Source organism: Falco rusticolus, chromosome 4 (genome assembly GCF_015220075.1).
Source record: "Falco rusticolus isolate bFalRus1 chromosome 4, bFalRus1.pri, whole genome shotgun sequence".
NCBI lineage: Eukaryota > Metazoa > Chordata > Aves > Falconiformes > Falconidae > Falco > Falco rusticolus.
In genome coordinates, this window is record NC_051190.1 from 21508019 (window position 1) to 21533468 (window position 25450).

Consider the following 25450-nt stretch of genomic DNA (forward strand, 5'->3'; position numbering starts at 1 on the left):
CGTGCCCTCCTTTCTCCCTCATTTCAGCAGTATTGTCCCTTGGAGCGCTCCCTCCCCGTGCCCCCCCCGTACCCCTACCGAAACACCCCACCGTGGGGGGTGGCTTCTCCCTGCCAAGTCACGGAGCTCGCCTGAGCCCTGCCAGCGCTGCCGGGGCTCTAATGCCAGGCTGGCAAGGAACCACAAAAGCCACGCGTTAGGACTACTCTCCATCACCTGCTAGAAAACCAAAACAGAGCCACCTGCAGTTAAATAACCTGACTTCTTATCCTGCTTTCAGCCCTGGCTTTAGGATAACAATTTAGAAAAGGCTGTACAGGAGAAGCCTCCCACAGCAGTTAGAGCTGGTGGGGATCTGTGCCTGCCTTTGGAGTGACTATGTGAAATGGCGAAGCTAACAATTTCAGCATGATCAGATTCCTAACTTCAAACCTATGAAGCTGGAGGGAATATTTTTATTTAGACATGCTTTTCATCCTTTTCTCAGTCTTCGTTTTCTAATTTCATACCCTTTTGTTTCCTGGTTTTGGACTCAATTTTATCTTCAATTCAGGATGCTACAAATTTTTTAAAAAGAAATTGTCTGGAAATACCCAGAAATTACTAAGAAGTTTTGCCAAACATTGAACATATTAAATTTGAGTTGACAGCTCCATCTATGCAAAATGAAAAGTGGAGAATATTGACTATGGCTGGAAATGAGTTGGCACATAAAGATAAGATGCAGACGAAGGTTGAAAAGTTGACAGCGCTTTAGGAGATATTAAAACAGGGTTTAATAGGCAGTAAAAAGGAATGTTTTGACGCAGTACTAGGATGCATGGCCTGTATGTGATTCAGTAGGGTAGCTGGGCCTGTCTGCAAGCTGGTAAGGGGTGAAGTCCTGCTGCCTCCTTGGAGAACAGTAAATTTGGTGTGAACTCATCCTATTTCTTTATATTGGCTCCATCCATGCAAAATGGGAGAAGAATCTGCTGTTCAAGGGCTTAAAAAAGGGGCAAGGCTTGAAAATGTATACACTGAAGATGGCTTCAGTGTCGGAGTATAGCGTGTGCATCGAGACCTCACCTCATGTCCCTCCCAGCTCCTTTCCTTTCGTGCGGTGCCCTCAACCTGGGTGATGAGCAGAGGAGCCTCAGGCAGCTCCTCCTGGGCCACTGCGGTGCCGTGGGAAGGGAGAGCAGCTTCTGAGAGGCAGCGGGAGCATCCTCCGCTCCTAACAGCCACCATCTCCCGGTCATCTGCTTGCAGCAGTGGCAGGTATGCAGAGCGCTGAGCCGGGGATAACAGGGAGGTGCGTTTCTGTTCACATGCTTTGAAGCTGTTATACAGAAACCAAAGCTGCAGTCAACTTTGCAAACCTTACTTCCTCTCATCTGTTTCCTATGACACGAGAACCAAGGGCTTAATGCGATATCTCAATGAATCCTCATGCTATCGTGCAGCCATTCCTGAAGTGCCATGTGGCTCACATCATTTGACATAGTTATCCACTGCAGGGATGGTTCTTGTTTTGTCTGGCTGTGGGGTTACTTCCTCCAATAATTGATATTCCAGATTGAAAACAAAACTGTGTGCGGTGCCCCCTTCTTTTGTGTACCTCTGCCAGCTGCTCGGCGCCTACCAGCTTGCCAGCCTCTGGCGATGAGAGAGTACATCGCCAGTCTTATTTTATTATTTTTTTTTCCTAGCAGGAGCCAATGCTTAGTGCAAGGATGTCTTTAAACAAATACGCTGCTTCTATGAAAAATGGCAGAGGCAGAAACAGGCAGTAATATCGCATAATCTGCATAGTCAATATAAGCAAATGCAAGTGTGTTTTCAGCCCTCTAATAGGGTATCATAAACATGCAGGGTTTTATGGCATTCAGCTGAAGAATAGCTCCCATAAATTACATGCAGTGCAATTTCTTTGTTTTCATTCTGAAGTTTATTTCCTTTTATGTTTAGTAATTAAATCAGAGCAAAAGAATTGCATTATGAAGTGTACCAAATAATAGCAGTGATTACCCGGAGGTGTCACAGGAGTCAGCGTTGTGCTGTGCACGCTGCCAGCCACGCATCGCGTCACCGAGACAGGTCACCTCGCCTGAGATCGCCAGGAACTCCTGCCCCCCCCCTTGCTTTGTAGCAAGTCACGTTGGGTTCAGCCATGATTTTTAATCATCTTCTGGCAGGACAACAAATCTCTGCAGAAGATATCTCCAAGGAGCTCCTAGGTGCGAAGCCATGTGTGACCGTGACTCTCCCAGCTCGGGGTCCCCAGCCCTCTCCGGTGCAGCTGGGGCAGGGGCTGGGCAGGGGGGGCTCTTGGTGGCCGTAACCTCTGGCCGCATCTGGCAGGTGCCCTCTGCTGTGACCATGGCGCTTGTTTTTAACTGCAGTCATCTGCAATTTTGAGGTCTGGAAATAGCTAACAAAGTTCCTACATACTAAAGAGACCAACATGTTTTCTGTTACAGCACGTTTAGGCAGCAGCCCTTGCTTCCCTTTACACCCCCAGCCTTACAGAATCTGCTGCTTTATCTCAGCTGCTGTCAGGTGAGCAGATCCCTCCAGCCATCTTCCTTTCGCTGCTTGCTTGGTTTGATTTTGGAGGATTTGCTTTCCCAGTGGGAGGGAAAACTCTTTGTTCTACACTGATCGGAGCCATTCTGATGAATGATTTCAAGGCTGAATTAGCCTGTTTTGGACTGCCATGGTCAAGGTTAGACCTCTGAATTTCTGCTTCCTTATTAGATTTCTTGGGGAAAAGCTCATTTTTTTTAATGCAACTAAAAAGTTTAGGTGTAAAAATGGACTATTTGATAGCAAAATATTGCAAACAGGATTTTGACACAGCTGTGCCTTTAGATTTGCAAAGTAAACAGTGACATCAGTATTTCTGCAGTCAGAAAGATCCCAAAGGATGCACAGGAGGCGTGTTGTGCCTTCACTTGATATCCTGTGTGTGATCCCAGCCTCACTGCTGGAAATAGCCGCTGACAGCAGGAGGAAAAGCAGGTTGGGAATCTGTGAATTCTCATATTTTGCTGTGTTGTCTCATTGCGTGGGTTCTTTGGTTTCACACAAGGAGCTGAGCCATTTGGCTTTGCACCACAGGCTGTGCCAGCACCAACTGCGGACGGAGGGGTGGTGGGAGCTGGAGCACCCACAGCAGGCAGGAGAGCTGCTGAGAGCAGCTGAAGTGCAAGGCTGGTGCTGCCTTCAAATATGTATAATATTGTATATAGGATCGGAACCAGGGTGCCAGGCAAGTCGGACGAGTGGCTGTGACGGCTCCTGTGTTAAGGAGCCCATGTGATCCAGGCTTTTCCTCTCAAGGAAGCGGCTCCCTCGAAGGCCACCTGCAGAGCAGGGGATGCTCACAGACGCCTCGTGTTAAACTTCTGTCAGGGCTCATTTGTAGTGCAGCGGTGAAACCGCCCCAAGATGGGTTTTGTCTCTTACAAATCGATTGACAGCCGTAGGCAAGGGTAGAGCAGCCACACTGTGGTTTAAGTATGCATGCAGAAATTCACTTTAAACATGATGTAACTGAGGGTGCAGCTAAGATGCACTGAAGGTTTCTGGGCTGCCCTGGAGGTAAGGCTGTCACCATCTCCTAACCACCTGCTTGAAGCGTGGTGCAGAGCAACCCCAGCTCCAGCTTGGTACCTCTGTGAAACCCATTGGAGCTATGAGCCTGTGAGCTTGGCTGTGCAACTTTTTCTTAATTTTGTGTAAAATATCGCCAACTGTATATACTTTTTTTTTTCACTTTCTTCTATGGATGGTTCTGGGCTTTCTTACCTTAAATTCTGCTAGAAGAAAATGCTGAACAGCTCTGAGTGGCAAAAAGTCTTCTCCGAGTTCAAGAATAACCAGCTATTCCCGGGACATTGCATCTTCTGAGACTCAGGTCCAGGAGTTTGAGTTCATTATTTCAATTCTACTTACTGCCAGGAGTTACAAAAAAATAAATATATATATATGAAATTGTACCCAATTGATTTTTATCATATTACTACTTGAATAAAATAATCATACAGATAATGCTAAACGTAGCTATATAATAGGCCCATTAAAGACAAAGATAGCTTTTAAATTATTTTTTTAAAAGAGTGAAAACTAAGGTACATTTATGACAAAAATAAGGGTAGTGGATTTTTTTAGAATGTATGTAAGTTTTCGCAGAGTGAGGTTAAAATCCATTTTTAATATTTTATACAACAACAGGTTTAACGAGAACCTGTGAGAAATGTTTTCTGCAGCTCGCTTTTCATGGCTCAGGATTGTGGCGGGGTTTCATCGAGAGCCAGGTACCCCCGAGGAGCGTGGGGGGGCTGGGCGCAGGGCTCGGCCACTCGCTGCTCTGGTGCCCGCCGTGGGTGGCCCATCCTTTGCATCAGCTTTGTTATCGTTTTGAATCTGTGATGTACGACTTGTTGTGATTATTTGCATAAGCCTTCTGGGACGTTGCTCTCCCAGGCTGTGTGAATCTTTCAGATTCAAACTGAATAAACATACAGGGTTAAACCGGGGTTAGCAGCCAGAAATAATAATTCAGAAAATATTTTGCAGTGCCATCTCACAGGCCACAAAAATTGTTACAGGATGTGATCACCCAAGTATATAGGTTTCATTTTTTTAATAAATCCAGACCCATTAAACTTTTTGCCAGTAATTATGGAGCCCTTAATTTGGACTGTGTTAATTTTTTGAAAGAATGCCTGAGAGCTGGAATTCTGGCCTTGATATGCCAGCAAATGCTGAGGGATAAATCCAACCTCTTTCCTTCTGCTTCCAGCTGCCATAGGAAGCCTGGTTTTGGCAGTAAGAAAAAAAATATCTGTGCGGCTCACTGGATGCCATTAGTTTGAAAAATCAGGGAGGATTTCTTTTTGTTGGAGAGGAGCGGAACTTTAATGGCATCCCAGCAGAAATGAAGTGCTAAGTGCCTAGCCTTCTATTTGGGAAAGTCAGAGGGAAGTTCCCTCAAATGCCCAAATTCCAGGCAACTTTTTAAAATAAACTTTGAAGGGTAAACAAAAAGCTAAATAATCTTGTAACGGGGATATCAAAGTGGTAAGTGGGTTTGTTTTGTTGTTCCCCCCCCCCCCCCCCCCCCCCCCCGGTGATTTTTGAATTTAACAAAATAGTTAAAACCATTTCCAGGTCCAGGTATCTCAGTTCCCTGGGTTGGAAACCTTCTGCCAGTCACAAGTGATGAAGGAATTTTTGTTTTGCTAGCCTGTGTTCCCAGGAATATGCAGAGTACAAGACTGGCTTCTTAGCAACTTTTCAGAGTTAATGAACTCACCTGTTGTTTTTCTTTTCTAAGTTCTGTTTTACACCTTTGGAAGCTTCAGGTGGGCACTGCAGGGAGGCAGCAGGCTGGGTAAAGCATTTTCATAACGTGTGCATGTCCAATACACTTGATTTCCCCCTGTGGAACTCCTATGGAGAGAGCTCTCCTTTTGTCTTTGAAATAAAATGGATTATTTTGCAAGCTCCAGAAGTGAAAAGTAAAATGTCATTAAGGTGCTGATTTTAGGGGCATCACGGAAATATTTTTAATATTTTTCACATCAATTTTTTGTCTCCTGGACAAGATAATTCTCTCTGATAATGTATATTTTGGGAACAAACTCACTCCAAAGTGAATGATAACTTTGAATGTTACCTTTCTATCTGTTCAGACTGTGAAACTGTCTTGATTCATTATCTGGAAGCAGTGACCTAGGGATAAACGGAACTTCATTGTCACACAGAGTTCTTCAAGCCTTGCTTCTTCTGTGCATCGTTCTGTCAAACTGAGACAGTGATAAATTAACCCTTATTTCTTTAGGAAATTTATGATCAAAAGTCAGATGGAGGTTAATACTCCACTTTAGCTGACAGTTTATTTTTGTATCCTGGAGTTTGCCAGTACGTCTGTATTCTCTGGTGGAAAGAGGCTGCTTGGAGACCAGGATGGGCTGGCTTTGCTTGGGAGATGGCTGCAGCGTCCTGCCTGGCAGCTGGCTTTGGTTGAGTGCTCTGCTCTGCATTCAGGTCTCGTGTTGACAGTCATTGCTATTGGAAAAAAGAAAAAAAAAATATTCATTTTATATGTAGTGGGCTTCAGAGACCATTTCCCTTGACGGTGGATCAGTGATACAGCTAGGAGAGAAGAGCTGGACCTATTGAATACCAAGTCAAATATCTTTTTCTCTTCAAGTGAGTTTTGCTATGCCTAAAGCTGGCATTTTATGCACAGTTTGTCATTTATTGCTTGGATATATGGGGTAGCATTCATTTTAATTCTGCAAAATACTGTGTTGAAAATTTTACTCTGCATGAATTGCGAATTGTTTTCAAATTGGTGAGTTTTAAGGTAACCGTTCTAGACAGTCTTCGGTAAAAGACTCTAAAAAAGAATAAATTCTAATTTGTAGAAAATGCCAGACTGCGAGCTTTCACTGCTTGCAGGTTTTTATGATGATAAAGTTTCTCCTTGACTGAGAAAAGTGCCTCCGACTTCGTGGTGTGAATGGACTTCTGGGCTGGGAGAGGCTGGATGTTGGCTGCTAGGTGCTGCCTCAGGTGAGCATTTCTCTATATATCCCTTCCATGGAAAAGGTAGAACAACACAGTGACCCCTAATTAACGCCGGTAGCCTTAATTTAGTCTTGCTTTTAGTCACCCAAATCTCCTTACCTAGAGATGATTTATGCTTACAAATTATCCAGGTTTTACAGGACAACGATGATTTCCTGGGGGCAAGAGGCGAAGAGTGAGGATTGTACTAGGGTGATGTGTGGTAGTTATTAATTACTGTCATTTTTTTCTTCAGTGGAAAATGGTGCTTTGATTCACTGGTTCAGAAGGTGAAGGGATGTGTTGCATGGCTGGGAATATCCAGCGTTTGAGACGGATTGCTGCTTCCATGAAGCTGCGTTTTGCTCCCGATGAAGGCGTGCAGGGAATACTGCAACGCGGTGAAATATACAAGGTGTGCATGTCTGTTGTTAGCTGAGTATTTTCATGGAATCCAGAGGCTCTAGTCAGGTTAAGCAGTGGCACTAGGTTCTGCATAGAGATAAACCAGGTATATTCCTTTGAGGAGTTTCTGATGTAACAAGTCAGAAAGGGATGGTGCCAGGGGTAGTTATTTCTATACACCTTCTCATGCATCAGCAGCAAAGAGTGTCCCTGCCTGCCCCACCGTGAACGGAGCTGGCCCACCAGCCAGTTTCTTGGGATATATATAGCATGAGTATAACCTACAGAGCACTTACGTCAAAGAAACTTAGTTGAAGAAACTGTATTTAAACTCCAGGGCTTGTAATTCACGGCAGTGGGTGCTTACTGAGTTATTCCTTCAGCTGCCTTTGCTAATGTGGTTAGAATTATGTTTATTGTCTTAATCTGCATGTAATCCTTGCTCCCCGCGTATGTGTGTACCTGGGCACCCTCCCTGGGCACGCGCCCCGCCGTGGCAGGTGTGCGATGGCGGTGGGGAGGTGGCTCCAGCACGGCGCGCACCAAACCCAGCCTGACAAATACAAATGACTGGGGTGAGATGGGAACTTGCATCTGTTGAGGTGCTGTAACTTCCTTGATATAGTGAAATGAAATCTCTATCAAGTGAATGTGAATGAATGCCCAAAGGAGGAAAAACCATGTAAAAACTGATGTTGTTTTTCTTGGTCTTTTTTTCTTTAGATAATTAATTTTTTGAAGCATTTCATGCCCATTTATCATAAGCATGTCTCAGACGTGCTGCGTATGTGTCATTTGTTTTATCAGGCACAATATGCCTGTATATATTTCATAATGCATGAATTGTGTATAAGTGCAACTCCAGAAGGGATAATTTCAGCAAAGAAGCTTGAGATAGATCAGGATCTGACAGACGTGCTGTGAGAACAAGGAGAGCTCGGTGAGAGATGCCACCGGCACACACCCACTACCCTTCATCTCCCCAGGCCATCTTTTCAAGTTCCCTTTTCTTTTCCCTTTTCCCAGGGCCAGTATTTATCTCAGGACTTATGACAACAGCTACCACAGTAGAAAAAAAACCTCTATCTTTCAAGTGCTGAAAAAAAATCAGCGATGTGTGCATCAAAAAAGTATTGCTGCGAAGATCTGTGCTTTTGGGGGCACACTTTCTAGGCACCTTCTATTTCTGGACGATCAGTTTTGCGGGTCACTGATTGCATCTGCTAAAGAGAGCTGGTGCCTTTCCCGACCCACAGGCCCGCATTCAGCAGAGTATTAAGAGGCTGGGTCAGGCTTAGAAGGCTGATGTGTTGTTGAATTGGGGCCACAAGCAATGTTGGGAAGTGGGGCTGGCAGGGATCCGCAGCTGCCCATGCTCAGGGTGCACCTTAGGGGGATGTACCACAGCAATGCTCTCTAGCAGTGTGGGCTACCAGCTATTTGAGCCGCATGCTCAAAAGCCACCCATAATGCTTGAATCTTAACAGCTCTATAGAATCATATAGAATCCCTTCCAGGATTGCTGATTTCTCACTAGTCTACCCCAGTGATGCGGTTCCTGCCCTTCACACTCACAAAGGTGTCCAACCTCCACGTTGCTTTTGGACACTAAATTGCAGGAAGGATAACGTTGCATCTTTATGGGCTGATGTATTGATGCAGCCCCACTGAATGAGGTCTAATCGCGCCGTTTTCCTGAACTGCTCTTAGCATTCTGTATCTGCCGCGACCTCGTTATGAATTAATTCCTCATGCTGCTCCCCTGGAATAACACTGCTTAATCTCTTTCACAGATAAAGTAATTTCCTTTAATTTAGGAGAAACCTTATTTATCTTTTATGTGAAAAAAAATACACTCATTGCTTCTGCCCCATGACCCCTTATGAAAGCCAGACAGTTTCTTTAACCTTCACTCACAGAAGATGGCTCTATGCTACCATTTGGTGCCTTGGTCTGAGTGACTCCCAATTACCAGAATCTCAAGGTTATTGTTATTCCAATTTCTGAATCAGAGGGTGAAACAACCTTGCCTTGCAGCCAGCAGCAGTGGGACTGGACAATCCCAGTGTTTGGAAGTCTCTCCATCTCCTTCCAAATACTGGTGTTTCTGGAAGCAAGATATGTACTGTCTCTGCCCTCACTGTCTAGGTTGTTCTGGACTTAAATTTATCTTACTAATTGCTAAGGAACATCAGTAATGGATATTCTGCAGGCTATTCAGCCAGCCTGTAGCTGTGCTTCAGCTGGCCTTAGCATGACAAGAAGCTTTTCCTGAAGTCTAAACCTTAATCTTTTTTGCGTATTGATTGTTGTCACATCTGTTTGGGACATGGGAACAAATTATTTCCTTCTACTTGCAACAGTCTTTTACATGTTTTAATACCATAGGTGTTTTTCTCTTCATTATTCTTTAGGCTAAGCAACTCCATTTGCTTTTATTTATAGGACATTTATAGACTTCTAATCCTTTGTGGTGTTCTTCTTTGGATGCTTCTGTTGGGGCAAATCTTTGACAAGCAGCATCAGCTCCTGGCTGTAGTACTGCGTCTGGGGCTCCGTGGTGCGGGGTGGGGAGAGCGACAGGTTGCTTACCTGGCAGGAATTTTCAGATTCAAAGGACCCGCAAACCTGGTGTATACATCCCAGGCAGGGTTTTTGCTGCTCACAGTCCCAGGGCATGGCTGACATGTTCAGCCACGTGTGGATCAGTGCAGAGCAATCACCCAGCCGCCTGCCCCCCAGCATATGTTTGTGCTACTTAATGCAGCATCCTATTTACTGCGGTATGCAGCACTTGTCTCTTACAGAGATCCAGCCTTCTGTTTTAGTCAGCTTTTATGTCCAATTTGTCAAGGTGGTTGTGAATTACATTCACATCTTCAGAGGTACCTGCAGCCTGTTAGTGTCACCAGCAGACTGAATAAGCACACATTCTCTGCCACCATTGTGATTAATAAAAATACTCAAAAGCATAAGACCAAAGACAGACTCATTTTGACAGTGAACTTTCAGTAATTACTCTCCAGCTGTGGCTTTTCAGTAAGTTATATCTGCCCTTCAGTAAAGATATAGTATTTGCCTCTGGTGAAGTCTAAATTGAAAATTTCCAAAGTGATAAAATAGGAAAAACACCTGTCCTTCAAAGAGGACTGCAGGGGTGGGTTCAGATCACAAATAGACTGGCTGCAGGCAGCCTGTCCGCGTATCTGTTTTTAAAAATAAGCAGGTAACGTTGCCTGCCAGGTAGTGAGCAGGAGAAATTCATGTTGATGTTAATTCCTTTCCCAAAGTTGAAGTTTTCATATTCCTTCCTTCTTATAAAAGCAATTTGAGGGAAGTGTGGCAGGCGTACCGCACAGAGGGTGAGGTGAGCTGTGCTACCGGTGAACTCTGCTTTTGTGGATGTTTCTTTCCAGAGATGATGCCTCATTCTTTAGAGTATTAAGGGGCTCTTAAGCAGCTGATGTCCAGTCCATCTCATTGTGGTTATTTAAAAAAAACCACTAGCTGTGTTTTCCACTGAATGTGGTGGTGGTGGCATAAAAAAATCAGAGTTGAAGTAAAGGGTTTAAAATCTTCTAAACTGAAATTATTTCACTTAAAAAGAACCATTTGCTTTTCAGTATTTCTCTGTTAACGCTGCTCCTTAAGTGTTAGAAACTTAAATGATCACGTGTTATAATGGCTTGTCAAGAAAACCAGGGCTTAACTCCTGCACTGATTGGGTCCTTAAAGTCCATAAACTTTGGGAAAGTGTTAGTGTGTTTGGAGAGATGGAAATGGAGAACAGCGTTTTGGTGTAGTTTTGCAGACTTCTTGTTAGGTATGTTACTAGGGCTTGTGAAGCACCTAGCAACCACATCATTGATAGATATAGATCTTTTTGTGCATGTGTATTAGAAGAAGGTATCTTCCCTCTTAGGGAAAAAGGTTTCTTTGGATCTCAGAAAACCTTCAGTGGTGACTTTTCTAACTTTTTTTGCATAGACAAGTTGAATCTGAGTTTATGCTAAACTTTTGTTTCCCAGGTTTTGCTGGGACTAGTCTTTCTAGACTCGATCTGCCATATGCATCCACTGCTGATGTTCTTGCATATGTTTGCCACAAGCCTTTGTCCTTAGACCTGTGAACATTTTGTGCTCTCAGCAGCTGTATGGCCCCGAGTTGTGTGTCACCGGACAGCACTCGGGTATCCCACAGCTCTGCTCTCTCTTCTGCATCCAAGCCTGAAGATTATTTTTATGATACTATACCTCTGTTTAAAAAGCTTGGTAATTCTTCGGAGGTTTTGACACCATGAATTAATGTCGCCGTTCAGGAAAGCCGTGGATTCATGTGAGATGCTTGCTCTCGCCCTCGGGTCAGACCCGTGGCAGTCAGAGGGGCTGGTGCCACCTTAAACTGAGCCACTCGCCTGTTAGTGCTCACAGTGGTTTGTGCTTTCCCTTAGCTCTTCCTTTGTGGAGGTGATTAAAAGATGCCTGTTGCTGTCTGTATGTGCAGCATGCTTCATTAACAGTGATTTATTTTGGAGTTTAGCAGAATTGGCACTGTGCAGCACACCAAGGGGCAGCAGGAAAATGTGAGATGATTGCTAAAACCTTGTTTCTTGCTGCTACTGCTGCAAAACTTGGGGGTCTTAGGCGTATTTTTCAAATTTTCCTTCACAATATAATAGTCACAAAAATGTGAATTCATATATTGAAAATTATACATACAAAAGTATTTTTCGTCTTCCAAATGCGTCCATATATCTTAGCCTTAGGCTTTTCATTTCTATTTTGTTTGTGGTTTTTTTAGAAGTGCTAATCATTAAACATCCAAATGAAATATTGACAAAAAGCTATGCCTGCTAACTTAGAAAAATTCACCACAGATATTTCTGCTACATGCATCTTTTTATTTTTTCCTCATACCTGACTGTAGTCAGAGCTCTTAGAGTCAACTTTCTTCGTCAGAATCCAATTACAAACAAAAGGTGCCTTTCAAAAGAATTTGCAGTGGATGCATTGCCAAAAGTACAGTTAAAAAGACATCTGCACATGTGTGTTGGCACTAGGTTTTCTAATGGGATGCACTTCCAAACTGAAGCACAGCCATCTCATTTTCATCTTGAAAAAACAACCTGTACACTGCTGACACTATATATGCTTCCTTCTGGAAATAAAATATTAAACTTTGCAAGTTTTCAGGACTCTCATATTCTGCTTCAGAAGCAGCATGAGCGCCCCTGGGATTTTACAGTCAGAAAACATTTAGAAATAGGAAGGATCTTTTCAATTATATATCTTCTGCTCATGCACAAATGTTGCCTTTCCTAAAGTTGTTGCCATAAAAAGTCAACGTGTTTCAACAGTTTTTACACTGCTCTGAACAACGGGCCTGCTGGTATGAATAGCAGCAATGTTTACGGGAAAACATTTTGAAGATTGGACTCACTCACATGTGAAATGGGGAACTATCACGAGAAACGGAATCGCAGCCCCAGCTCGAATACCACCATGTTTTAACCTTAGGAAAATATTTTTAATGGTAATCATCTAACTCGCTTTTCACTACTTTTTATGCTAAGATAAGCATCGTTTCTCTTTGGGAAACTTCCCCTAACATTAGCTTGCCGTGGCTGTATCGGTAACAGCCAGGGCAGGGGGGCTGGCAGCCGAGCCCCCAGTGCCCATTTCAGTGCCGCTCCTGGGGCGGCTCTTGGGGAGCACCAGGGCAGTGCTGCTTCTGAAGCTTTAATATTAATCCAGCAACAGAACGATGTATGATCCCATATATTTAGAAAATATATGCTAGAACCTCTTCTAGCAATATACTGTAAGGTAATTATTACTGGGTATGTACTTTGTCTGCGTAAGCGCATGGAGTTGCCATTAGCATCGACGGAAATGCGCAGAGTATATATACAGTGCCACGTATAGACAGTCTGGTAATACCGTAAGTGACTCTTTCCATTCAGGTATCTGAATTTTTTTATTATTTTTTTTTTAACTGCATGTGTGACCCTCTGCTGCCTGCTGATTATCTGGACCGAGTTTTGAATAACTAAATAATAGGGAGGACTTTCAGCTTTTTCACTGGACTTAATAATTAAATGTGCTGAATACTAAAAATGGATATTTTTAGCATAGCTTTTATTTTTGGCTGAATGTAAGACCCAGTGATTGTGTCAAAACATCTTGGGAGGAAAGTAAGAGCCTAGCCTGCTATTTTTAATGCCCTTATAAGCTGAAGACTAATTTACATTAGGAATTTTGAAATCTTTTGTTATTAGTGTTTAAAATGCTTAGAGAAGCATGATTTCCCAAGTGGGGGAAAAAAAAAAATCAGTTTGCGAAAACCACAAAGTAGCCAGAGTTTCTCCCAAAGGAGTGGTGAGTCGAGAGAGGCTCTGGTAAGAGGAGAAGTTGCAGTGCAGTGGGGAAATGTAATAAATTGAAGACTATTCAAGAATTTTCCTGCAGCTATGAAAAACTAGGAAATAAAGTACCAAAACAGCACTATTGGTTCAAAGAGGGTACCAGGGATGTGATGCAAAGAGCCTTGGGACCTGCAAACAGGACAGCCGTCTCCATGGTCCTTCAGAGAAGTGTCTCTCATCCCCATTGAGTCTCCTGGCATGCCATCCCCAAAACCTGTGGAACAAGTAGAGGCATTGTGCTTGACTTTGGTCAGATTTGGGGGTTTATATTCCCATGTTTTTAACCGAAAGGCAGGTATACCGCTTCCTTGCCAGCAGCACTGCTTACGGACAGCAGAGGAGCTTCAGGCTGTTACTAACCCACATAGCAGGAGTGATTCTGGTCATCCCTCCTGCGTGCTGGCAGCTTGCAGACGGGGCTGCAGGTGCTTTAGATGGGTTCCTGGCAGTAGGTTAAGTTGATAAGTGCTATACCTCTTGTGTTTTTAATTAGGTATCCAAGGCTGTAAGCGATTGTTCTGTTTCTGTCCCGCGTAGCTTATTGCAGAGGGCGAGGAGAATAATCGTGAAGCATTGCCTTGCCGTGTAATGAAGAGAAGCCTTATAAAGTGACACGATGGGCTTATTGATGGGACTAATACGTGGGAAAATGAGAACATGAAAGAATTTCAGCAGCTGCTGGTGAACACAAGTTCTATCTCCGATCTCACTTATACTAGTGTAAAATAAAGGGTGACTTGCCTTTGGTGGGAATCTGCTGTGTAGGTGCACTTATAACCAGCAGAATTTGGTAGAGGAAACAGAGTATTTGTCCGCATATCAAGACTATAGAGGGTAAAGAAAATACATTTCTCGAGTTTGCTGTAAACACAGAGTAGCTGCCTAACTATGTCAATCAATATAAAAGTCCATGAAGACATTTTCCCTCAAAAAACTAATAATTAATACTCCAATCATTCACTTAAGTCATTAGTTTTCATTGATTAGTCCTTCCTGCTAACCCCCATCTAGACTTATCAGTCTGTGTGAGAACAGCTGAACGTATGCAATTAATCTCTACCCCCTTCCAAGCTGCATCTTCAGAGGATAAAGATTCTTAGATTTCTCAGTGCATGGAACTTGACTTTATTAGAAGAATCTTAGCAATTTTAACTCACAAAAGCAAGCGGAGACCTCTCATGATACCCCTTCACATCCTGTTAGTCATGCCGTTTGTCTTGCAAGCGTGAAGGCCCCTTAACTTTTCCAGCCTTCAGTGATATGAATAAATTATAAGAATATGTGTCTGACTTGATTTATTTATTTTTAATATTTAAATGCCTGCTCTGGAGAAGGTTTCTTTCATAAAAGGAGGCATGTTTTTTCCACCTTGGGTTGCACTGCAGGGGGTACTTTGCAGTGATAAACTGAGGAAGTCTTCAAATTGCCTGCTCACAGAATTTAACTAGTTACAAGTTGTAATGGAGTGTGAGGAAATGATCAGGTCTGGAGATAATTTAAGGGATATATATATTTTTTTTAAGATGTTTAGAGCAATCAGAATGGGGTGAAATGGAAAAGCATTCCTCCAACAAGCAATGTGGGAACATTTCCTAGAAAGTGTTGCCTGTGCAGAGATGTGTCCTTCATGTGCTGGGTGGTGTTTGTAAAGAAAATTGGATGTAGTTCCCATAAGTTTTCTCTTAACCATGATGTACAGGGTTAACTAATTACACTTCACTTACGCCAGAGAGGCAGTGAGTGGATCTGCTGATGACAAATTCGAGAGACAGACAAAATCTGACTGTGCCCAAGATACAGGGTGACAATTCGTAATCCTCATCTGGTGCCCAGCGTACTCAGACGGTCACGTATCGCTCCTCAGAATGACTCTACATGGAATGTTTAAAAAAGTTTCTTTGTTGGTCTTCAGGTGCAACTTTCCCAGAAAGAATAAAAACAACTCTACCAACAAATAGAAGGAGCGGCAATCCTAAATCTCCTTGTAATCTGTTTTTTCTTTTTTACAGATTAAAGGTTGCCTAAAATTTCCAAGGAGCCCCGTTCTCTTCTGTAGTCACTGGGCTGGTCTCCTCTGACCCGGGAAGCTGAAGATGAGGTTGCTATGGGAACTGCTCATGCTGCAATCATTCATGGTGTGCTTTGCAGGTACAGCATCATTTTAAAACTTTTGATTTAAGAATGCCACTGTATTTGACACCAATGCAAAAATGTGCCGCACTTTATATGCCAGTGATAAAATGGCAAAATAACTCCCTGCTCCACGGCTGGTGTGAGGGAGGGTTGCTGAACGGATCAGGTTGATGCTCTGAACAAGCTCCTTTTACTGTTGATCAGTATCTCCACAGTAAAAGCACAGTGTTTCAGAGGGCTGCTCCCTCATTTCCAGTTCAAAGTTGCTGTTGATGGAAGTTGTTTTCAGTGTTCTGTGTTAAGCATTTCAATGCTCAATTAAACCTACGTGGAGTATAGCTTTAAATCACATTAAAATGGTGTTACACTACAGCTAAAACCTCGCTCCATTTAACAAATAATTAAAATAACATATTTTAGCAATATAACCATCTTCTGTAACTGCCCCTGTGTAACCTTTTCTTCCCGGAGAGCTGCAATGTTTTGAGCATTCCCAGCAAAATGAGATTTCCAAGGAACGTGCCCTTTTTCTGGAGCTGAAACAGTTCTTGAAGATGTTCCAGATTGGCAGAGGGTCACCAGAGCTCGCCCCAAAGCCACGCTGACCTTCTTGTGTGCAGGGAGTCACTTGCAGGTGACTGCTCAGCGAGCGGGGGGCGCCGGGCTGTTGTCACCCCCCATGCCTCCTGGCGGGTGCTGCCATCACCCCAGGGCTGCTGAAGACTTTCTTTATAATTCAGAATGTGTCCTCCTTGACTTGGTGTTATTATTCTTTAACATGTATTTTGTTCTGAGGAGGGGTGTGTGTTATGTTTTAATTAATGTTTATGTCACCTTGGTGTTCGTCTGGATTGCTCTAATTTATTTGCTGCTTGGTGCTCAGTGTTTTACTGCTTTGTTTAGTAACTTGTGCTTTCTTCCCTTTTATATGTGCACATTGTCAGGGTACTTTCTCAGCATTTTAAGTAACAGCAAACTACTTATAATAGTGTTTACTTTCTTCTGCTTAGCTCTACTGAACACAAAGCCACTTTTATTCCGGTACTTACGGGTACCTATTTTTGAAATTTGGTTCCAAGTCTTTCGAAATGTGCTATGACAGTTTCTGAGCTGGCAGAAAATTGGATGCAGAGACATTCTGCAATGCAGTGCCACACGTGCTTCAGGAATTGCAACCCTAGAGAAGTTAGACTGTGGGAATACATGAAGTATGGCCCTCTATTTTAAGCAAATCAACAAAACAGTGGGAAAACAAAAGCATGATTTTTTTTTTTTTCACTGTGATTTCTATACTTAAAAGATATATTGGAAAATGTCTAGGGTCAGCAAAAAAGCTTCAGGAGAATATGTGTGTGTGGGGGAGGGAGTTCCTTATCTCTTACATCTTTTTTTTAGAAAAATGCATTTCATAAGCACTGGCCTTCCCCACACCCTTCTGCAACAGCACTTTTTCTCATCTTTGCAGTGCACTGAGTATCTTCAGGGCATGGCATCAGTGTGTCTGTCCCGCGGAGCGAGATTTGGTCGAGTTACAGGGAGAGGAGTGCTAAAAGTTTTGTGCGAGTTTTACATTAGGGGATGAGTGTGGAAGTTGTTTCATTTTGCTGAAGGACGTGGTTTGGGCCGGCTTCTTTCGACAAGATTTGGAAGTGGCCGTGTCTGCCTGTGAGCTGCACGAGCTGCAGGTGTGGAAGGGATTCTGCTGCACGAGCCATGGTGTTACCACAGAGCAGGGCTAACTCGGTCAGGCGCAGTGCTGTTATTAGCCAGCGCGCTCAGGATGCTTCCCAGACAGGTGCAAGTGTTTCGTGTAGCACTGTGGTGTTATGGACTATCCAGATCTGGTTCTTAAATATTCCAGAATTAAGGAGGAAACTGTACTGGATGCCTTGCATTGTCTTGTTCTGCATCGGTGCGCTCTGCAAGGCAGGAGGGGGTGACCCTGAGGTAGTTAATTTTAGTAGCTGTGATTTAGCAGCTCCATGCAAAAGGCAGAAAGTGGTAAAACATCAAAGTTCATAAACAAACCTTCAGCCCTTCTTCTTTTTTATATTTTTATGTTCAACTTTTTTTTTAAAAAAAAAACTAGTTTCAAGAGGCTTGTTTGCCTCTGCTAGCATATACGCTGCTCTTGGAGAACCTCCAGTGTTGATCCCAAGGGAAAAGCTGACAGGAGCCTGGGAGCTTCCCAAGCTGTCTCCTGCCCAGCAGCAGGGAGGTGCAGGGGAGCCTGGGGCTGGCCCTGCTCCTGGGGCACTGCTCATTCCGCTGCCCTGCGTGGTGGCTCTGCTCCAAGCCTGCCCCACAGGGATGGAAACTGTCCTTCTGTCTACAACAGATTGCTCTTCTCTGAAATTCTTAAGTTCTAAGTTAGGAAAAAAAGCTAGGAAGGAATATTTTGTTTCATCTTGCTCAAATTACTGAGCCATCCTTAAGAAAAAACAAATTAATAATTGAATTATACAAAGAAAAAAAAAGTAAAAATAGTATGCAGAAAAGTTATCTAACAACCCTCCGTAGTGCCTTGTGGACCCTCAAATGATTGGAAAAACTCTGCTAAGTATTGAGTTACCTGTGAACATAAGCTTAAAATGACATACTTGTGTTTAGTTCTGCCAACCAGTGTCGGGCACCGAGCCCAGGTACCGCATCGCTTCCCTGTCCCTGCCGCAGCACAGCCTGGCTGGTGGGGGATGAGCTTTTTGTGTGTCGCCCTGTCAAAACGCTGCAAAAATGCTGCGTGGAGGCGAGCACCCTGCCATTGCCCTGCGGCCGTGGCCCTGGCACGCTTCGGGGACAGCCACAGGGCTCCAGCTACTGCCAGTCCCAGCAGCTACTTCAGATTTATTTTTTTTTTAAATGAACATCTGCTCACTGGAAACAGCATGAAAACTTCCAAACTCGTACCAGCCAAGCCATTAAACAGCTGTCAGACCCGCAGCACTGAGGGTATCCAAACGTGTGGTTAAGGGACCAGTTACCCACTGCCGCCAATGTGCCGGGGGCCAACAGCCGTGCAGAGCTGCTCACCGTCCGCCCAGGATATTGCTATTGATTTTGTCTGCTGGGTGTTCAGGTACTGCGGTTCTTCACAGGAGGATAAAACACTCGGGTAGAAAGCTAGATCAATCCCGGGGCGTACTTAAACCAGCTGCCTAGAGGTGCGGATCTGCTAATCATTTCGGGAGGTATCCAGCCTCCCTCACAAGGCAGCAGCACTGCTAAAGGTCTTTCTGAGCATCCCACCCCCTTTTAATCCATAACCCAGTTTTGGGGGATTTTTTGGGATCCCAATTTTGGGACCATATTTTTCAGACTACTTTTCTCACTGGCTGTTCTGAGGTCATACTGATAAAAATTAACAATGCTTTCCTTGGGCTCAATAGTCATTACATATCAGTTCTGGGTTTCTGGCTATGTTTTCAGGAGTCTTTTCTTCAGGTGTCAGCTCTGGGAAGCAGGAACTTCAAATTATTCCTTTGGTGCCAAATTTGTTAGGGCTGTCAGATTCCTTAAATAGCAGTTGTGGCGATAACTTCAAGTTTTGTAGAGGAAGATGAAAAGCAGAATAGGCTGTGAAAAACAACACACAGCTCGTTGAGTCGTGACTTTGCTCTTGGGCAGCCCCACGTAGCTGTCGCATCCCCTGAAAGGTGTACGTGTGCCGCCCGGGAGCAGCTATGGGGACCAAACGGCATCGCACAGGATGAGCCGAAAAGACCTGCGCTAATGAAGATGGGACATAGTCCGTATGCCTCTAATGTGCTGGACAAGCAGGGAAGGAAATTTTCTGTATTTTTGTGACTCTTATGCAATTCTTCGCCTCATTAACTTCCTGTAGCAGTGAGTTTCACTGTTGAAGTCATATTTGCATGTTAACGAGCGGCAGCCGCATAGATGCGTTAGCTGTCTGAGCATGCATGTGCATATGCATATTTTATGAAGTAACTTAACCATGAAGGTCCACTCATATTTTGACAGAAAACAAAAAAGGAACCTAGTAGCTTTGGAGAAGCATTTATGGTCTGCTGTCGTGCGTGTGCCTGGGCTCTGGCTTGCCCTCCTGCCTCAACATCCCTCACTGCTCTGGTTCCTGGCCTTCTTGTTCTTGCCGATTAAAAAGAAGGATCTGTGCTCACAACAAACGCACCAGCCAGCAAGGCTCTCCCTCCTGTTTTTCTTAGCAAGCACCACGTAAATGCAGTAGCTTCAAAAAACCGGTCTGTCTTGTGGCTCTACAATACTTGTGTTGCACCCAGTGTGCTCCATCAGAGGGACAGCGTGGCTGCGCCGCACGCCTGGTGCGGGGGCTGAAGTCACTCCAGAAAGCACAAGCCAAAACACAGAATCTGGTATTTGTTTTACACCAATTTGAATGAATAAGGAAACACGGTTCTTTCTCTCTGCTAAATTGGCTTCTTTGTGAAACCCCTCAGCTGTGTGAGCCTTTGTTTTGCAACAGGTTAAATGGCTTGTACAAAGATTGCTGGCAATTGTTTAGTGAAACGTGGAAGGTGATCCGAAAGATACCTGTGTTGCTCCCTGAGAGTGGTTTGCATCGGTCACTCTGCACTTTCTGCACATACCTATACTGTTATGTAAAAAGCTAGCTGTGCAGTGTAATATATATTAATATGTATATATATAAATATATATAATTCGATATTAGCAGTATTGCCTCTCACATCTGAAAAGGTAGGGTGAATTAATGTGGAGAAGACCACACGTGCAAAATCTGTACATCGTTCCAGCCGTCAGAACCAGGGTTGCAGTGGCATTTTTTACTGGCTGTTATTACAGGGAAGCCTGTTGCTGGTGTCGTGATACCCCAGAAACACCTGCAATTAATTCTTCAAATCCAGGGACAGCATCATATTTTTCAGTACCAAATTCTGTCATATTTTTTATTAAGGTGGAACAAAAGCATTTTTTCACCTTCTATCTGCTGAAAAATGCAGTTTTAAAATGTAGAAATAGGCATGTGATAGCAAAGTGAGAAGAAAAAAAAAAAAGGGAGATATTTCTGTTGAGCTTATTTCCAGTGTGGTGAGGTTTAGGGTGGGTTTTTTTTCCCCAACAGTGTTTTTTTACAGGAAAATATCCTTAGAAATGCCTGTCCAAGCATTCTTTCTTCTTTTGTCACAAGTTGATACAGCATAACCAATACCTCAGCAGTGGTTCAGACCAGAATATTTATAGCATGGCTATGTAATTCGGGGGGGGGGGGGGGGGTGACGACACACAACACAACTAATACATAGTCAAGTATTTTCCATTGTTAGACAAAAATCACCATAACCGATATCAATGCATTCCAATGAAATCAGGTATCCAGCTCTATGAAAAACTAAAACTCAGAATTCATACAAATATGAATATTCACAGGCCTGTTTGAATTTTTGCTTCTATCTAAGCAGATGTAGGTTACGTACAAAAGAAATTCTGCTAAATTCATGTCTGAATATGAATAATTAAACCAGGAAGTACTGTTCTACATATTAAATGACAGTCTTCTATAAACAATGCAGCAATTCAATTTGTTCAATGTTTTTTCTGGTGCTGTGTAGTTCCCATGACTGACTGGTGCTTTGATGTTAGTGGGTAGTTGGAAAATGATTAATATGTTGCTGTTCCATGATTAATTAATTTATATTTTGGTCAGTTCTGCAGCACTTTGCATTTCTGTACCCGACTGCCTAATTAATGTTTGCATAGCACTTGGAAGAGATAAAGCACCGAATGACTCCTATTAATATAATCACTTCCCAAACACAACCCAGCCCTTGGTGTCACGGCGCTCGGTATGCTGTGGCTGAAGCTCGCTGGGGAAGGCTTTGCAGTTGAGATCTGGCTTGCCCTTCATGTTTTGGTTTTGTTGGGTGTGGTTTTTTTAATTACTTGAGGAGGTTTTGGTTCCCTTTAAGCTCCTGTAATTTCAAATGCTGAACGCCTGCCTGCTGATTGAAAGTAGTGAATTAACTCCTTGTTTTGCATTGCTTGTGTGTGCGGCTTTTGCTTTACCTATTGAACTGTCTTATCTCAACCCATGAGCCTTATCACTTCTACCCTCCTGATTCTCTCCCCCATCCCACTGGGGGCAGTGAGCGAGCGGCCGTGTGGGGCTGGGTTAAACCATGACACCGTAGCAGTGGGTGATGCAGTCACAGGAGCGTGGTGACGTAACACCACCATGTGCTGGCTGCGAGTTGCAGGTTTTCCACTGAGAACTGAATACCTAGCACAAACCTTGCCATCTGAGCAAGGGCACTGCTGGACGTTGTTGCTGTGAGTGCACTGGTCTTCCCTTGGAAAAGTTTTTAAAAGCTGCCTAGGAGCGTGCTTTAAGTTGTCAGTAAAAGTCAGTGCTGAATAGTTAACTCCAGCTGAGGGCTTTGGACAAGTACAAGGCTGCCCTTGGCCACAGCTGGGGCTGGCTGTTGCTAGCAGGAGAGGACAGTAGATGGTGGGATGGAGAGAGGTCATGCGGGCAAAGGTACAGGTCACTTCTGGTGGGGGATAGCCCTTGCTGTGGCAAATCCTGTAAATTTTTTAACAGTGGTGGAATTGGATTTTATCCATTTCACAGCAGTGTCTGGACTGCAGTGTGGCGTTAAACTCCCCAAGACTATTAAGCATCGCTTTGCCTCTGGTGTCAGCTCGCCCTGGCCCATGCAACATTGCTGCCTGTTGAATACGGTTATACTGATCTGTGTTAAAGGTGCTTTTGCCATGTCAAGGGACGATTTTGCTGCAGCTGGCAGTTGTTAACAGCACATGCTTTCTAAAAGGCTTTTGGGGTAAGAACAGGTGTAAGTGGTAGAGCGAAGGCAGTGCTGTTACAGTTTGCTGTGGGTACTGTTTGGCAGCGTGGGATGCTGAGACACGCTGTGGAAGTGATGCAGGAGCTGGCAGAGGTCTGACCCTCCCTCAGGGATTGTGCTGGGGTCCCAACGGAAAGTAGTTTCCTTGTATTTTCTATGGCTGATCAGAGCTCGAGTGTCTTGAACTCTCACCAGAAAACATTCCCCTAATGTCAGGGAAGAGTTGCGCAAACGGCACAATTAAAATACTCATTTCAGTTTGGGGCAAAAAGTCAAAGTAAGGTCCTTAGCATCTCTAAGGGCATCTGCCCTTGTCTTCCTCTCCCAGCCTGTCGAAGTTCGCTGTTGCCATGAAAACTCTCCTGAGAAACTTCATTTGGCTGTTTCTTCTCCTTCCATAATGCCACCCTGTTGCGCTTCCTGGACAAGCCCTGCCTGTCTCTAAGGGTGGGCAGGAGGTTCCTTAATATAGATAACGTGTAAACGGAGTTAAATGTGCTGTTGAGGTGACGGCAGTGGTGATGGGTGAAAACCATCATAATGACTCCTGTGAACATGGTGCTACATATTATTGTACAGAGGTTTGAAGCCAGAGGACATGTAATTCTAGCGCTGGAGTGACTGAAGCTGGAGAAGGAGAAGAAACTTCAGAGGGGAAGAGCTGATGAAGCTAAGAGGGCACGGAGACAAGAATAATTAGACCTGAAGTGGACAAAAATTCATTTAAACTAAAACCAGAAGACTTTTAGCCACCAAAATGAGATTTCTACAGTATCGCTCAGCTGTACATAGTTGTAAAGGAGAGCAAAGAAAATGTATGTGATGATGTGTAATTTATGTTTATTTAGGGATTAAGTGGCAAGTTTTTCTGTGATTGTGGGGGACTTGACTAAACCTCGCAAGAAGTCTGTACCCATTTTACATTCCTAATCTGTCAGCAGTGAAGTCCTCGCTAGATGTGACCTGACTCTGATTTAGGCCATCATTTTCCAAATTATAAATTTAGAGACCGTATCAATGCAATTTTCTCATTTCTCTTTCACATGCAGATGATTAGGTATATTATGCTTTTCTGTTTAACTTGCAAGTCCATCTGGGCAAGTTTAATTACATGTTTCTCAAAAATTATGGAGGTAAGATGATGCACTTTAAATAAAACAGAGACTATACAGACATTTTTGTAAGCAGATGTTCCAACTATATGGCTGTGTATTGATCCCCCGTGTGTTTTGTAGGATGCCTTTTTTTCAATTTAGCATCTTTGCATCTGAATTAGTATGTAGGTATTGAAATTAAATTTCATTTAGGGAGTTGGAAAAATACCTACTTTTGCAAGCATCTATCAAATTAGGGAGAATATGGACCCAGAATTCTTCTTTATTGCCAGTAGAAGTGAAGTTTTATGTCAGGATTTCAGGTGATTGCTCTATTGCTTTATAGGTAAAATACTGTATGATTCTTAGAAAAATCTAAATATTGTCGGAAAGGGACCTCATTTTGTCAAGGTTTGGGTGGTCATTGAGAAGAGCAAGAAGGTGAGGGATGCGGTGCAGTGCAGAACCTGCCAGGGTGGGTGCTGGAGCTTGGGTTTGTGTACGGTTTAGGCAACGGCACCTGTGTGTGGCCTGAGAACTGCGGTGTGGGGCTATGGTGTGTATCCAGAAATCATGATCAATGTATTCATTGCATGCGAGACGCTGTTCTCCCACTTCTTCAGATTTAGTTTTGGAGCTTGTGTTTACGGCTGTTTGTCTTCAGTTGCTGGGGAAGGTCTGGCAGAACCTGCCTCTGCGTAAACATTTCATCCCCTGACGCTGCCCTGCATAGGTACAACATTTCTTTCTCTTTTCTCCACACTTTTGTGGGTATTTTCATCGTTTAGAATATCAACAGAGCCGCTGGGGGAGCCATTAGCTTCCACGCAGGCTTGTGGGGTTAAATCCCGGGGGGTTGCCTCTGCCCTTACCTGTGCAGCGGAGCATTAACTGACTGAAAATGATGTTGGCAGCGATCATTATTATTTGGATAAAGGTCTTTCAGCTAAGCAGCAATCAGGAGTGATCATCCAAACGGAATAGAAGGGGGAAAGGGTCAATTCAACTTTGATAATTACCGCACTGTAAATGCGGGCAATAACAGAATTACCCTTTACTGATGGCTGAATATGTAAGTAGGCTGGCAGAGCATTGCTGGCTGGCATCACCCACAGCAGAGCGCAGGGCCTTTCACTACGTCTGCGTGTTTTTGTAGGGTCTCTGGCAGAAAAGCACATCGCCTTCTGCAGCTAGGCACTGGTTGTCGCCAAGTTCTCCAGGTCTTACAGGATTTGGGCCATTAAATAGAACAGATGTTTATGTATTCCGGAAAGTTTGTGCTCAGAGTCAGTCTACGGCAAATAAGTGGGCTGCTCACTGCTCGCAGTAAATACTGCTTTTAATGAATAGGTTATTCTATGGTGCAGCTCATTCATCTGAATGTTGGTTAATGCTAGTTTATTGAAGCGTTTGTCAAATGCTGTGACAGTCTGTGCTCTGAAATTAAGGATGTGCTTATGACAGGCTGCACTGACTCATTAGTGCAAGTTTTAGAAAAGTTTTCCTGTATGTTACAATGAAAAGCGAAACGCACATTATCACATCAGTGCTCCGATTTGTTTTTCCTTATGTATTTGAACATGTTATTTTGCGATAAAGTATTTGTATTTATCTTCATAAATCAAACCAAGACATGATTGTTAAATAGTCTATCGTATTAATTAGGCTGTGCAAGCATTACAGCCATTTATAACTGAGTACTGAAGAAGCTGCTAATCAATGAGACAGGCAACTAATTAACCAGCCAACAGTCAGCATCTCCAGCTGAATTTGGTGACTTTAAACTTCATTGAACTTTTCAGGTGTTCACAAAAATATGAAAAATATACCTATATTTTCATATATTGATGTGTCTTAATTCTGCTTTTCTGAATTTAAATGTATAAGGATTGCATCTGTTTTAAGGGAAGCTGTATTTATAAAGCATCCCATATCTATATTGCATAGTTGAAAAGGAAAAAAGTAGTACATCTGAGAAAGCCTTGCTTGAACTCTGTCCAGTGTGTGTTGGG

The 25450-nt window shown here is 43.5% G+C and overlaps 1 protein-coding gene across 6 annotated transcripts in view; it reads left to right on the forward strand.

The window, feature by feature from the left end:
* Positions 1 to 25450, forward strand: part of CNTN4 (contactin 4) — a 339145-nt gene that overhangs the window by 155681 nt on the left and 158014 nt on the right. For 5 of the 6 annotated variants that reach the window (XM_037386326.1, XM_037386331.1, XM_037386328.1 and 2 more), the window contains one exon: positions 15400 to 15538. In XM_037386326.1, the coding sequence (XP_037242223.1) occupies positions 15484 to 15538 (55 nt within the window). In that variant the 5' untranslated portion in view covers positions 15400 to 15483. Of the gene's footprint in view, positions 1 to 14711; positions 14725 to 15399; positions 15539 to 25450 lie in introns of those variants that run through there. The other variant, XM_037386329.1, reaches the window with a different exon arrangement.